At 35.8% G+C, this 16,769-nt stretch overlaps 1 protein-coding gene across 3 annotated transcripts in view; it reads left to right on the top strand.

The window, feature by feature from the left end:
• The first annotated feature begins 474 nt into the window (after positions 1–474).
• cacna2d1a (calcium channel, voltage-dependent, alpha 2/delta subunit 1a) overlaps positions 475–16,769 on the top strand; it is an 82,993-nt gene continuing 66,698 nt past the window's right edge. For 2 of the 3 annotated variants that reach the window (XM_082167791.1, XM_082167790.1), the window contains exons 1-2: positions 476–855; positions 16,511–16,592. In XM_082167791.1, coding sequence (XP_082023917.1) covers positions 749–855; positions 16,511–16,592 — 189 coding nt within the window. In that variant the 5' untranslated portion in view covers positions 476–748. Of the gene's footprint in view, positions 856–16,510; positions 16,593–16,769 lie in introns of all 3 variants that reach the window. The other variant, XM_082167789.1, reaches the window with a different exon arrangement.

The following is a 16,769-nucleotide window of genomic DNA, read 5'->3' as shown; positions in this document are numbered from 1 at the left end:
AGTTCTTTAGTGTAAATCTTCTTATTTGCTGAGATCAGAGTTAGCTGCTCTTTTGCTCAGAGAGCTCATCTCCCCTCCGCTGCATCCAGACAGCAAACACTGCATTTCTTTTTATAACATAGAAATCATAACCTTAGGGAGTAATCTAACCTGCAAAAAGTTATTAAAATTATATTTCATAGAAGCTTTATTTCCTCTTTGCCATTTGATGATGATGGTAGAACTGAGATATTTACCTAATAGATCTATCTATCTATCTATCTATCTATCTATCTATCTATCTATCTATCTATCTATCTATCTATCTATCTATCTATCTATCTATCTATCTATCTATCTATCTATCGAAACTGTAACTTTCTTGTCATTCAAAGATATGAGCTCATTGATGCCTCTCAGCTCGTATCAACTGTGCGGCTCGGGCTCCTTGTATGGAGCGACACGAGTGATGATGATCGCGCGCAGATGGGTGGGGGGCGTGTGGAAACTGATCCGCCACGGCGCGCACAGTCTAAAACAGACTCTTTAACCTACTGGCAAACCGGAGAGAGACACTGAAACGCCCCACACCTGACTCCCCCTGACAGTCACCACACCTCTGGAGAAACATCTTAACTAATTCAACAGGGAAAAGGCAGAAGTAGCTGGAGGGACCAAAAGCATCTGTCATTTGTTTGTGGAAGTATAGAGCGCGTTCATGGCGGCAGCTCGGCTGCTTTAGGAGGGTTACTTCAGTAGGAGAAACTAAATGATGTCAGACAGAATAATGGATACACTCAGATTGTCCGCTGTTCTTCTTCTACTTCTGTCTTTATTCAGCTGTGGAAGCGCTATACAGTTTCCAGACTCCCAACTGTAAGTACCGTTACACAGCACAAAACTTGCTACACTGAGTCGTTGCAGTTGTTGATATCAACATTTATTGTTGGGTCTGAAAGCAAAAGACTTTGAAGTTTTTGTATTTATCTTCCAACCACAAGTTGCATTTAAAACAGTTAAAACGCGTTCACATGGGACGCGTTCCGTCTGCGCTATTTTTATTACAGGAGTATTTTGTCTATGTAGGTATGCGTGAGACTGACGTCTTTGCTCGATGCGTCACGTTTTAAGTTAAAGGGATAGTTCATTAAAAATAAATAAATAAATAATCCGTAAGTTCTATTTATTTCAAGGCTACTCACACGAATGTCGTTCGGTATTTCATTTCTTCTGAAAAAGAGACATTTTTGGAAAATGTCTTTACTATGCAATGTCATTGAATGGTAACAAGATGTCAAGCCTCAAAACATAACACAAAATGACCTTAGAAGTAGCCTATCATAAAAGTGGTTGACTCTACACATCACTAACGTTACATTTCAAGTCGATCAATGTTTGTGTTCGTGAATGAATGATTCATTTGAGTCGGATCTTTTCAATGAATCATGTTGATCCAATTCACAAAAATGTATTTCTGACCAAAACTCACTGACTCAATACTCAGGACAGGAGGGGAACTTTACTCGTTAAAAGTATCTAAATGGATGAGATCATAATTGTAGCTTATAGACCTTATGTAGCCACGCCCCTTTTTAGCGCTGCACTTGTTGTGTTCTGTCTTCCGGTTTGTATTTCCACAGCATGAAGGTAAGATCTTACAGATTTATGAATGAACCGTTTTAAAATATTCCCGTCTACTGACATTTTGTTATGACATCCACTTTAAACATTACAATGCCCATGACAACTTTCGTTAACTCTACAATAAGTAAATCCACTTCACCTGCAAAATACTCTTCAACAGCGATACAATAGAAATATACAGGGCTACGCACAAACGGAAGTTCAAAGACAAAATTCTAAAGATGGCTGTGTGCTTGTTTCTCTAGCCTAGGGCATAAGGCCTACTATTTTTAAAAAGCTCAACATAAATCCCTTAAAGGGATAGTGCACCCCAAAATTAAAATTCTGTCATTTCGTTCCAAAACTGTATGACTTTATTTCTGCTGTGGAACATTAAATAAGGTAGGCCTGTTTTGAGAAAATGTCTCAGTCCATACATAGAATGGAAGCCAATGGTAAGTAACCTTCAAAATATGTTCTTTAAAGGACTGCAGAAGTCATGTTTGGACAGACGGGGTGATTTTTCGGTGAACTGTCCCTTTAAATGTTTAATTAAAAATCATAAATGATGCAATTTAAGTGTAAATCTTTAACAAATGAAGCTACTGTTTTTTTTTGTTTTTTTGTTGTTGTGGTTTTAAAGCACGAATGCTGCTGGTGCTATCAAAACCTGATGCATAACTGTGTCCTGTGAATTATTTTTAGTTGACCAGAGCCTGTCACCTGTCCATATAGCCTAATTTAAAACTCAAACATGTGAAACCTGGCCTTTTTATCGTAAGATTATGTAATGAAACTTACCTCAGATGCTGACATTAGCAACCTTCTATCTGCTCTCTTGCAAGTGTATAAATGCTGCTCAAAGATCATGTTCTCCATCGAGTAAATATAGTCTCATTTGCTGGCCTTAAACTACAGTTGTCAGGTGTGGCGTTTCACAACATCTTCAAACTGATATATATCCCTCTCTATGACAGATTGGACACAAGAACAGCTCAAGGCTTAGAAGCAATCATCTGTCAAATGCAACCCATCTGATTCCACTCTTTGCTTGAGATTGTTTCGGGTTTAGACAGAATTTGGTAATAATATGTAAATCACAGTCTAATGTCCTCAAGCCTGTGTCTGATCTGTGATGTGAGCTTGTACCTGATCTAACAAGTTAAAGTTGACATGAGATTAAAAAATTAGTCAATTTACGTTCTTCTAGTCTTATTAGGAATGATTTGTTGATTTATGTAATTCTAAATAGAAAAATAAGTAAATAATCAAAATCGAATAACTTGTTTTACTTGTAAAATCACTTTCCTTTTCAGCTGACATCATGAATTATGGTCAATTCTTATATCGAACATCCATTTTCCCATCAACAAATCTAGACCCAATGAATAAACTGACATCCTGCCTTACATATACTGTACTAGGGATGCACCGATATGAAAAATGTGTCTGATAACCGACAATTCTTTATATTTGAAAGCCGATAACTGATATATTGGCCGATAATCAAAATCCAAATTTTTATATAATTTTTGGGAGTCTCATAATTAAATTCATGTCCCAAACAAACAATTAAAATTATGTTCTCATTATAGTTTTATATGACAGACTTGCGCTGCACATGTTGCACTTAACTGTATTTCCCTTTTTGAAGTGATTCCAATCATATTTCAAGCAATTCAAAACCATCACGGCGAACAGTGCGCATCTGAAAGTGTCTCAGCTGAAGGACATAATCCATTATATCTCGGATTTAATGTATCGGGCAAATATTCTTATTGGGCCGATAACGATAACATTAAAAATGAACATATTTCAGCCGATGCCGATATATCGTACATCTCTAATTCCTACTATCATGATAAATATTTCACTTTGCGGAAGTAAAATGGCTTTAGAACAAGAAAATACATTTCTGTCAGGAAGTTTTTTCTTTACTGCGGTTCTTTGTTGTCGTTCTGAGCCCCTCTTCCTCCTGATCTGCGTGACTGCATCTTTGTGCCCAAACCCTAACCTCCTAATGCCAGAACCTGTCTGCTTCAGATGCTCTATGACTGCGCTCTCCTCCCCAATCTCCCCCACCCCTTCTTAGTGTCTTGTGGCTTTTGCTGTGCTGTGAGGCAAATGATTAATGTCCTCAGATCTGAGTCTGATGTCACCCGTTCCGCCCATGACCGCTTCTTGAGAGAAGCACAAAGCAGTTAGCGCACCTGTGCACTTTTACCATTATTTATAAAATGATATGTTATGAAATGTCATCTTCACTTCTGTGAAGGTTTGGGACCTGTCCTCCTCTTTTTATTTCAACTTTGTGCCTTTTATGTTAATAAACAGACTTTTTTAGCTGTGAAAATAAGTGTTCATAGAACTTAAGTAAACATGCATAGCATCATTATTAGTTTTCAGTGGCACATGATCCTGTGGAAATCATTCTAAAATGCAGATTTTATCAAATAATTTCTTATTATTATCAATGTTGAAAACAGTTGTGAACATTTTTGTGGAAACCGTGATGATTTCCCCCCAGATTCTTTTCAGAAAAAAAGTGACAAAATCAACAATAACTGTCCAATTTAAACTGGCAAATGTTCAAAGAATGCAACCTTATTCATGCCCCAGTGTATGCTGGGAAGAGGGCGATTGGGACTGTGCAAAAGCATCATGCTATGGTTGTTTGTTCGACTTAGAAACTGGAGCATATCATCATTGAAAATTTTCAATTAGATGCATTAATTGTTCCTTAAAGTTCCTTTGGTTAGCTTTTTCAGCAATATATATTAGATCTAATAATAGTGGGTCTCATTCACTAACAACTACGTGGATTATTTCGTATTTGTACACACAGATTTTTTCATGTTGCGATAATTGCTAAAGCTTTTATCACGGTAAACCGTATAATCACAGTATTGAAATAAGTTGCTTTTTTGTCATACTATAACAGGTTTAATAACTTTTTTCTTGTAACAAAAATAACTGAATTATTAAATACAATACACACAAAATGTATAAAGTAAACACATTTCAACTAGATTAAAGTGCAAAAGAATAAAAAAGAAAGGTGACACTTTACAATAAGGTCTCATTATGTTAATGCATTAACTTACATTAACAATAAGCAGTTATTCTTTGATAATGTTAGTTAAAAAAATAAAAAAGTGCCCACTGTATAACAATACTGTGCTTGTTCATTATGGTGATATATCATATTACCGGATATCGTCACATGTCTCACATTTCTGGGCCTCTGCGATGATGCCAATCGATCAAGTTAGCCTCTCCTCAGTTTTGAATCGCACATCTACTACATTTGCGTCAGTGTCCTCGCCATGTTGCACTTTGACTACAAGCATAATCAAATTTCATGCTTAATCAGTTCAATACATGGGACCTTTTCATATTACTAGCCTTATTCCTCCAGCCACAGAGCGCAGAATGAGCATTATTTGCCCTTTGGAAATCAGCCAGCTCATAGTCTTTATGGTGTGGGTTTAATTTTGAACTACGGCTCCAGAGTTTTAGATCTTCCCAGAAAGAAAGGTTTTGAAAGTATATTATGTTCTTGTGCTGTGCTTATGTGTTTGGGGGCAATTTTTTTTAACATCTTAGTTCAGGGAGCCTTTTTGTAGGTATTTGCTGAGCCCTTTGAAAACAGCTGGGAGTTATTTTTGTCACTCAAATACTCAGGCAAAGTTAAAGCTCAGTCAGAATTAGGCTGAATGGTAGTGGACCAGAATCTCTCCCCGTGTCTCTCTCCGTGTCCAATTGATATATATATACACATACATATATGGCTGTCAATAGGTATGAATTAAATATAAAATGATTGTGATTAATCTCATGATTTCCGAATGTAATGAAACATGATATGCTATGCTAAGAATAGTTTTTATAATTGATGATGTCCCCGGATGTGTCCAAATGGAGTTTTGACAGAATTAGACTGACAAATTTGTCCCCCGAGTACAGTTAAAGTAAACCCACACAGGGACAGTCTTCCCATTCCCATGCCCACATATACTAAGTCTAATTTTGTTTTCTTGGTCATCTGACTCTCATAATTGTAGGGTTTTAGAAGATTTTATTTACCACGAAATGCAGAATCTATTAAATAATGTTTGATGTTTTAAAAAAGTTGCAAGTTGTTTGTTCAACCCTGAGACATTAGACCACGTGGAACACTTTTTTTCCCCCGTCCCAAACTTCTCTGATTCCCCAATGAACTAACTGGAAACTGGATTGCTTACAGCTGGTTGAATGCTCACCCCCTTCTGTAGAGGAAGCACATCTGCTTTCCACTCTTAATATTATTATGAATGTACAGTGCTGAACGCCACAGGTGGAGAATGCCGACAGTACATATGCATTTACAGTTAGTGTGCTGTTTCTAAGAGTGTTAATGGAAACTTGTCTGTGGGCTCATATCCCAGAATCCTTCCTCCTGTGTGCTGGTGAGTGAATCCATTATAGCTACTCTAAATAACCGATCAGTGGTTTCTGCAGGCTTTTTGTGAGAGCTTGTGGCTTTAAAAACAGGCAGTTAGATTATGTTTTGATGTCCTGCAGCTAGTTAGTAGGCCTATTGCATCAGAAATTATGTTTATTCTACCTGTCTATTCCTTTTTTTTTCTTTTTTTTTTTTAATTAATAGTTTTATTAAGCAAGGATGCATTAAATTGATCAAAAGTGAAAGTAAAGACTTGATTTTTTTTGTGTGTGTGTATGCAAGCATTTATTTCAAACAAATGTTCTTTTTAATCAAAGAATCCTAAAAAAAAAAGTATACCTTTTTCACAAAATTTAATAAGAATTTCCTATAATAATAATAAGTAATGTTTATTAAGTCAAGTCAAGTCAAGTTTATTTGTATAGCGCTTTTCACAATACAGATTGTATCAAAGCAGCTTCACAGTATTAAATTAAAATAATACAACAAAGTTTGTTTCAAGAGGAATTTATTGATTGATAAAATTAGATTAAATATCCCCAAAATATCCCCAACTGAGCAAGCCAAAGGCAACAGTGGCAAGGAACCGAAAAACTCCATCAAGTGACCTAATGGTGTCCTAAAACTCCATCAGGTGCCTTAATGGAGAAAAAAAACCTTGGGAGAACCCAGGCTCAGTCGGGGGCCAGTTCTCCTCTGGCATTTATGAGCTAGAGGCCGGATTGTAGTTTGAACTGTAGGATTATATGAATGCCTGGCTGAAGAGATGCGACTTTAATCTAGTTTTAAACTGGGAGAGCGAGTCTGAGCAACGAACAGTATCAGGAAGACTATTCCAGAGTTTTGGAGCCAAATGTGAAAATGCTCTCCCTCCTTTGGTGGTTCTGGATATCCTAGGTATGACCAAAAGCCTTGAATTTAGTGATCTTAAAGAGCGCGATGGATTATAGGGCGATAGAAGATCCGTTAAATACACTGGAGCTAAGCCGTTTAGGGCTTTATAAGTCAGTAGCAATACCTTGTAATTAATACGGAACTTTATAGGTAACCAATGCAGTGATGATAAAATCGGTGTTATATGATCATATTTTCTTGATCTCGTAAGAACTCTAGCGGCGGCATTTTGGACTAACTGTAGCTTGTTTATTGAGGATGCAGGACAACCAGCTAATAAAGCATTACAGTAATCTAAGCACTAAATGTTTCTTCAGCATATAAGAATGATTTCTGAATGATCATGTGACACTGAAGACTGGAGTAATGATGCTGACAATTCAGCTTTGCAATCACAGGAATAAATAATTACATTTTAAAATGTATTACAATAGAAAAGCTGTGCAACATCCGTAATGAAGAGTGAAGCAAGGATCTCTTTCTCTCTCTGTGTGTGTGTGTGTGTGTGTGTTCCCCACAAAGATGGCAATATTTGAAATCCTTGTCCTTGTGGGGCTATGGTCATAAGGAACTCCCAAAAGCATTTTCTGGCTGTCAGGTTGATATAGTGTTTTACTGAATAAGGATTAAATGTACATGTCAGTGTGTGTTGCCATGGTTGAAGTTAAGTTCAGTTAAGGTTAAAATTATAATACTGTATGTTAACTTGAGATTCTCTGGTCTCAACATACATGTGATGTCTGTTTCTTAAAAAATGTGCTAGTGAGACAGACAGATGTCCTGACCATGAGTGAAGGAAGGAGAACAAGAGGGACAGAAAGGAGAAGAGATATATTTGTAGAGACAGCCATGGTTGCCAGAGGAGATTACAAATGTGTAAAGAAACCCTACACTCTCCTTGATGGACTCACTCACGCACATACACACTCCTGCGCCGTTCTCCCAGCATATTTGGATTTCAGACTCACATTTTGCAATTCATTCTGACATAAATCAGTTTTAATCAGAAATTTCAATATCAGCACCTAAGGGAAGCTCAGTCCCGGGGGAGAAAGATGCAGATTTCACGAGCTCAACAAGACAGGCGTAGATAAATATTACATCCAAATAAGTATTAGAATATATTTTTATTATTCATTCCTTCCCCTTTGCTTTGTCGGAAAATCCACATAGTCTGACTTTAAAGGGATCGTTCATCAAAAAAATTAATAAAATAAAAATTCTGTCGTTAATTACACACCCTAGGATTCATTTCAATAAGACTTTTGTTAAATCTCTGATACAACGCAACCAGAGAGATTTCTGCCCTTCCATCAAAAATCTATTTTATCAAAACTTTCATAAAAACATTGTAAAATGAATCCATATAAATTTAACTGTTTTATCCAAGTCTTCTAAAAAGACACAATAATTTTAACCGATGAACAGATTTATTTTAAGCTTTTATGAACATTGATCAACATTGTCTGTATGAACTTTTTGAACTTTGAACATTTTGGTTGAAAAGATGTTCTCAGGTCTCTCAGGTTTCAATATTTGTGTTTCAAAGATAATGAAAGAATAAAAAATTTGTGGGTATCCCACTTTAAGGGATAGGTTTGTCATCATGTACACTGTAAAAAAAATAAATGATCAACAAGTTATGACAACATATGTTTTATTTATTTTTTACTTTCTTTATAAGTTATACAAGATTCAACTCATTTAAGACATTTTAATGTAATTTAAGTTGAAATGACTTAAACATCCAAGTTGATTGTGCTTAATTTAAGGCAGCCACTTTTTTTCCCCTTTTTTTTTCTTCAGTGTAATAACTCTCATGTTGTTCCTGAACCCAAGCTGCTGTTTTCCATGCAAATGATAGAGAAAGTTGAACTTCAGCAACTTAAATCTGTCTTTTCCTTACACAAATCTATTGGATGGCTTCAAAATACATGGAATACTTATTATACTTTTAGGGTTCATTTTCTTCTTTTTGGAGCTTTGCAGTAAAATCACCATCCACTTTCTATGGAAAATTGACAAATTGAATAAGATCTTCTTTTTGTGTTTCAAGGTTGTTGTTGTTTTTTTTTTGTTTTTTTTTGTGAACTATTCCTTTAACTGCTCTTTAGCCCTTAACAAACATATCTCTCTGTGTGCCTGAAATGAGTCCCTAAAGGCATGGCTATGCGGACTGGCTCCATTTCAACAGTTTCTAATAATACAACAATCTGTATTAGAAGAACATCCCTGGTCGTTCACAATGTCACTGCGACTTTGTCTGGCTCTTGCCCCTCCCACCTTGGCACAGCGGAAACGCGAGCTGCGTAAGTCGTGCTGTCGGTACTCGGTACTGTGCTGAATATAGCGGGTGAACAGAATTTGGGTTGCAGGTGGGTCACAGCACCCCTCTGAACACTCCAGTGTTCTCTAATCTTGGGTGTCATCGCTGGTTAACAGAGCATGCAAATACAACACATACTGAGTTACCTCAGCTCAGATTAATGTAAGTTCCTAATATACATTTGGCAAAGTCCAGAAATAGTCCTGCTCAGTTCAGTTTCTGGTAATGAATGAGTTAATATGAAGTATTCATATGCAGTGTTAATTACATTTTATAAAATTGTGAAAATACAAAATTCCCTTTTGTCATTGCAATTTTTCAGAGGGTTCACGTCTCTCCCTCTCCCTTTCCCGCTTTCACACATAGTATCTCACATAGACACCGAGAGAGAACATGATTTACAGCTCTTGTATCTTACTGAGTGTGATTGAATCAAACATCTTCTGTTTAAGAATCTCCGCCACCGACAGTTAGGCAGAAAAATGAAAGAATATTCAAAGAATGAACAGCAGCAGCTTATTTGCACTTGCTCTCTGCAGTATTTTAGTTCCTGGGTACTAAACAAATGTGTGTGTTTTTTAATTAATAGTGTTTCATTAAATTCCGAAATCATAAGATTAATAACACCTAATTCATATTTAATTTGTCTATTTACAGCAAATAAATACATTTTGTCGATTGATAGCCAATACATACATAAATGAAATCGATAGCCTAAATAAAAATTAAACAAATTAGCTAAGATGTTTGTTATTAGTATTTTATTAACTTCAGAAATCAATTAATCAGTTATTTTATATTTAATTTAGATAGATAGATGGAGAGATGGAAAGACAGATGGATAGATAGATGGACAGATGGATGGATGGATGAATATATATAACATATATTAGTTTATATAGTATATTATACAGTATATATTAGTATAACATAGTTTTGTTTCTCTACAGGTTAAAGTATTCAAAATATTTTGAGGATAATATTTTACATGTGAAATTTATTCTTCACTGTATAAATGGGTCTTTTATAATGTCTCTTTATACATTATATATATATAACTCAACTCGACAGTAAAGCTTACAGTGTCTTTTTATCATTGTCCTCTACATGATCTCACCATATAACAGTGTACTATGTAGTCATCCGCCTTGTTTTTTTCTTATCCAAATTACAAATATCACCCTCAGAGAGAGCAAGATAGATACTGACAGACAGGAGGGTGAGAGTGGCAGAAATGGAGCTGAGAAAGCGTTAAACCGATGAAGTGAGAGAGAAACAGCAGAGGGAGGGGGCTTGTTTATTTCTGCTCTCTTGTGTCAGGTTTACTACTAGTTGTCCCCTAGAAACACAATTAAACGCCACCCTATTGCTCTGTGCTGTACTTAAATACTGTCAGAATGTATTAGAGGCCTGAATGACATCTGATTGAAGAGGTTTGACAGATAAGCAGAGATTGAAGGAGCAATTCATTTATAAATGTCAGTTATACGTACATCCTGATGAAAACTATGGACTCCTTTTAAAAGCCTCTTCCCCCCTTTCAGTTGCAACCTATGCAGCGCATTTGTTGCCTGCTCCCTTTTTGAGAGGTGGAACAGCTCACTTATACAGCTGAAACCCTGAAAGCTGTGCTGCGATTGTACAGTATGTCAGTGACTAAAACTAAGCTCAATTCACACACAGGACACCTGTTGCTTGTTGTCAGCTGTGTTGATGGTGTGTTCACTAGTATCCCAGGAGCATCTGTTTGTGGGTGTGAGGACTGTATAGAAACGAGTTTGTTTGGTCTGTTTTGACGCGTGTAGATCCCCATAGCAACACGGGCCCTGTTTCCATCTGGTATTAAGATGCATTTTCGGTGATCTTATCATAAGTGATCAGCCATGACACATTACCGTTTCCACCTGGTATTAACATGCTTTCAAATGAGCCTCTTGTGACCACTTGTGTTCGGATTTTGTTGAGACCCTTCCCTCCAAGTTCATCGCATGAATACTATTGAATGAACGAATCAATGTGGATGGAAACTGCGCTTTCGGACATAATCTGCGAGGTTTGAATACCTTGTCTTGGTGCGCTTTCTCACAACATGTCCTATAACAATCACGTGTTAGGTCACTAGGTGGAGATGTCTTTTGTCTCTGGTCGAATGCGTTTTTGACTACCTCTGGAAGTGGTAGAAAGTGTACAAGCTCAACTTTTTAGACCCCGTTTGCACCTGTATTTATCGTCATCCACTTGTGATCCGCATTAATATAGGTGTAAACGGGACCGCAGAGTCATTGTTTGCACTGTAGCAGAGGGCAATATTCACATATCTGAAGGTACTGTATACCCTACATTACTGGGATACAGTGTCCCCATGAGAAAAACAGCTTATAAATTAGACTAAGTGATGTTTTTTGCAAATGTACAAATGTTGAATGTTTTCTGATGGGTAGGTTTAGGGTTACGGGATAGAATATACAGTTTGTACAAAACCATTATGTCTATGGAAAGTCCCCATAACATGGAAACCCAACATGTCTGTGTGTTTGTGTGTGTGTGTATGTGTTTGTCCATGTGTGTGTGTTTGTGTAGGAGGGAGGGGAACTGCAGCCAGAAGTCAAGATCCAGCCCTGTAAACCTGACTCATGTACTCTATTTTAGGGCTGCTTGATGTGTCACTCATTCTGATTGGATGGATACAGTATGTGTTGTGTGTTGAGCCTGACTATTGGTTGTTCATGTGTCTTATCTCATAGGATGTTTACTTTGCATATTTGTTCCCAATGTGCAATTCGCTGTAATTGCCTTTTGTCACTAAATGTATTTTTGTCCCACCTGATAATGTTTATTCTGTGCTTTGATTTGAACCAACAGCACCTGTTGCTCTGACCCCTGATCTGTGGCCTTAAGTTGTGGACACATTTGATGCTTGAGGGATCCATCAAGAAGCCATTTGGCTCAGATTTAAACAACCCACATGGTTCCAGACAGCTGGTCAAGCGATGACATTGTGACATAACATGGAATGATGTTCGTTCTTTCCTGACTTTGCTGTTAAACAAACAATTTTACTCTAAATTAGTTTACAGTTTATAGTTGCATCGCTCTGTAAATACTATTTTTTACAGGGAGCAATTGTGTTGTCACCATTTAGTGCTCTAAATGTTTATATTCCAGTCATATAAAGTCATATATTTCTAAAATATTGGGGACATGTAGGTCTAATGTGGCACTGAACACAGAAACAGCCCTGACTTCCTCAGGGAGTGTAGTTAAAATAGAGAAAGAGGGCAAGAGAAAGCTTCTGTTTTGTGTGGTACAGTCTAAGCTTACTTTCAGTTGACAGACATCCAGTACTATATTAGCTGTTCAAGCCACTTTATTTTTCCTGTATGTCAATTATAAAATAATTTTATGCACTGATTGCAAATAAATTACATAAAAATATAATCTGGAATGTTTATTGAGCTCCAAATCAGCGTATTAGAATGATTTCTGAAGGATCATGTGACACTGAAGACTGGAGTAATGATGCTGAGAATTCAGCTTTGCCATCTCAGGACTAAATTGCATTTTAAAATGTATTAAACCAGAAAACAGTTATTTTAACTTATTTTAAATGTAGTGTTTTCCCTACTAAAGTAAGTTCCCGCTGAGATCACAGGAACTGATTTTTTTTAAACATGATTCGCAATGTAATTTATATGTCTCTTGAGTACGCAATTTCACAAGGAAATGAAGTTTGATGAATCAAATCGTCATAAACTATTTACAGTACGTAATGTTTTACAGCCTGCCGGTGCCGGGTCGCCCCTGCCCCCTGCTTCCCTCTCCAGAGGACTTGGAGGGGGAGGGACCAAAGGAGATCTTATCTCAATTTTCCATTCACTGCTCCAAGTTTCCGTTCCTTTTTTTTCCCACCACATCCATTTCCCCCCCAAGCATTAGCACTACTTAGCGTGTATGTGCTCTGTTTTTTATGGCTACTGTGGTGGTTATGATCATACTGTTATAATTTCATAAAGAGAGTTTCAATTGAATTTCATCAGCTAAACTAAACGGGGCTGGCAGCCATATTCTGACACTCGTGATCCATAACAATGATTAGCTGCATTGATTCATCTCACCAGAAGGGATCAGAGACAGGAATTGATTTGGCATAAGGCTTGTTTGGGTTTGAGCTGGTTTTGTTTTTGTTTTGTTTTTAATTGGATATGAGCATTTTAGTACAGTAGTACATACAGTAGTAGGACAGTTCAGTACAGTACAGTAGATTTAAATTTGTATTGTATAAGTATTGCTGTGGACAATACAGTCTCTTTTCCAATCCGATACCACATACGTTTAAGGAACTTTTTTTTTAGATTTGAAAGATATTATAGGTAATAATTTAGCTACAAATTATTATATGTCTGTTTTTATTTATAATTTATTCATTATTTAAACTTTTGAATTGATATAAATGTATAATTAATCATAATTGATAGAATTAATTTAGTTATAATTAATTATTTTTTTAAATTTTATAATGAATTATAATGAATATACAATTTATAAAATACACTAAAAATGCTTGGTTGTTTCAACCCATATTTTGGTCTAATATGGACAAATAAAATGTCACATTTATCTACATTTGTTATTTTGTTGGAAAAAAATGTTGTTTCTTTTCTGTCATTCAATCTGCGATCTTGTTTTGAAAGAAACCTTTCATGCTAAATAATTAGTAAAATTACTAGTTAAAAATTTATTGAAATTTTTTATGCTGATCTTCTAGAATCTAGATACTCCATCACAATTGAATGTATCAATACTTCATAATTGATCCGCATTTTATTTAAAAAAATTAAGTCATAAGTATAAAAAACACAAATGAAGGAATGTGAATTATGTATTTCGTCTTGGGATGCTTTTAAACTGTATTGAAGCAGTTACATATTTCTGTTTATATTTCTGTATGAGATTTTCTTAAGCACAAGCTAAATTGTAAGTTTTTTTTAAGATCATAAGAAGCACAAATTCAGTAACATGTGACTGGTAGCCTAAATATGAACCCAATAGTGTATCAGCATGTAAGTGAGATATATCCAGGCAGAGCTATTCTTTGATATCTTCATATGGCATAAATATGCTCACACCAGTCTTGCCTGAAGCTGAGGCCTCTGGTGGTTGGCTCTCATGGCTAAATATACTGCTGCTCCACATGTGGTTTCTCTTCTCAGATTACACTGTTTTTTCTCTCTCTTTTTTTCAATAAGAAAGTGTTCCCATTAGAACCAGCCAAACTCCTCACCCTCCAGCAAGAGGGAATTTTCTGCAGCCCTTATTTTGTGTGTGCGGTGTTAATGCCGTGGGACATCTCGCATACTTTCAACGCGCTCTGCTGTCGTAGCTTTGAGTCACACTGATGAGATTCAAAGTGGTGGTGACAAGATAAGAACCTTGATACGGATTCACTCACATGACGGCCATATCCCACCCTTCACACCTCTTTTATCTCCCTCTACTCCTACAGCACTTGTTCTGCTTTGTTTTAGAGGGCTCCAATATAGCTAGAGTCCCCTTAGATGGAGGCTTCATGAATGCTGTCTGCTCAACAGTTTTAGATTTATGTAGAGTATTTAAAACAGAAGGTGGCTGGTCAGCAGGGTGCTAATCTGAGACTGTAGGCGGGGTTAAACATGTATAATCATAATATGAAGCCCCCTTCATCTGTCTTTGTTAAAGGGGTCCTATTATGCTCATTTACAAGTTCACAATTATGTTTGTCACCGGAAGAAAATTGACAAAAATACAACAATTGAGGCATATCAGGGAGTTCATAAGCAGTGCTTACTGATATAGAGAATAACTCCCTTTGGAGTGGACTTTGGACCTTAATAATGATCAAACAGCAAAACACACTAAAGAAAGTTGAAAAAAATAAATATATATATAATAGGACCCCTTTAATATCATAATGAATTAAGAATGACAGACTTTATTGATTTTTGACTCACCATCATGATGTATAACCCATATAAAATCCTTCAGAACGGACCAAAAAAGCACCTTTAAAAGTATAAATGCAGTTAATATGACTTGTGTGACTTAATCGTTTTGGATGAGAAATAGAGGTAATGCTTTACAAAAAGGTCTCATTATTTAACATTAGTTGATTAATAAATGCTGTAGAAGTATTGTTCATTCTTAGTTCTTGTTAACTATAGTTAATGTTAATTTTATCATTTACTAATACATTATTAAAATCAAAAGTTGTATTTGTTAACTTTAATTAATGCACTGTGAACTAACATGAATACCTTTAAATAACATTTACAAAGATGAATAAATACTGTAATAAATGTACCGCTTGTTAGTTAATGTTTAATACATTAACTAATGTAAACCAATGAGATATTGTAAAGTGTTACTGAAATAGTCTGAAAGTTGTTACTCACTGAAAATAACTGTGGAACGTGAAGTTGGAATATAGTGTTTCATGGAGGTAAAATCATACAGTACATATGTTCACACATATTATATATATATATATATATATATATATATATATATATATATATATATATATATATATATATATATATATATAATTATATGAAATCATACACTACAACATCAGGGTAAGTAAATTGACAATTTCCATCTTTTTGTGTGAACTGTTACTCTACAAATAAAAGTTTATCAGTTACATCAGGTTTTTCCCTGGTCCAGCTGAATGTCCCTGACCAGCTATTCTTCGTTTCTTGCTACACTTCACACTTCCATTTGTTAAATCTTTAAGGAACATCCGTGGTACTATGTTTACACCCACACAAACACACATATAAATGGAAGAATTTATGACTAATCTCAACCAATTACCATTAAATCTGCATTAAACTGAAATTGAGACCATCTTTTCTTTCCTATTGTGTCGTATAGGCCTATCTAAGAGAAAAGACTTGTCGAAATTGAAAAAAATGTAGGATGGGACTTGATTTTGTCAATTGAGAATAAATTATTTATGATACAAACTTTTTTTTTATTATATGTTGACTTCAAGTTTCAGTGTGCTTTTCAATATCATCACCATGAGTCATGTCGCAATGAAAAGGCAGGATGTACAATGACTATTTTCTCTCATTTTTGTGCTAAATTGATTTTTACTGTAAATACAACCAATAAACAAAAAAGAACTGGGAAATGTGCTTGTATGTTAATCATCACAGGTCATTGTTTAAAAACAACTAAATCTGAGTTCTTTGTGTTCGCAGGACCCGCAAATGGGCAGAACAGATGCAGGAGGAGCTTGTGCAGTTGATCGATGCTGAGAGCGGCATACAAAAGCTCAAAGAAGTAAGACCACACAACAGTCTTTCAGCACTCTGAACATGCACATACATATTTTCTATGCTGCCACAAAAACGTATAGCTTCAACATAAACTTATACCATCAATTAACAACATCATGGCAGGTCCTGTCTTTAAAGGTTTATAAGTTTTCATTAATTAAAAATAAATGTCTCTATGGAC

Source organism: Leuciscus leuciscus, assembly GCF_965113295.1.
Source record: "Leuciscus leuciscus genome assembly, chromosome: 4".
NCBI classification, from domain to species: Eukaryota; Metazoa; Chordata; class Actinopteri; order Cypriniformes; family Leuciscidae; genus Leuciscus; species Leuciscus leuciscus.
The sequence above is the reverse complement of the archived record's forward strand: the minus strand, read 5'-3'. Positions and strand labels throughout refer to the sequence as shown.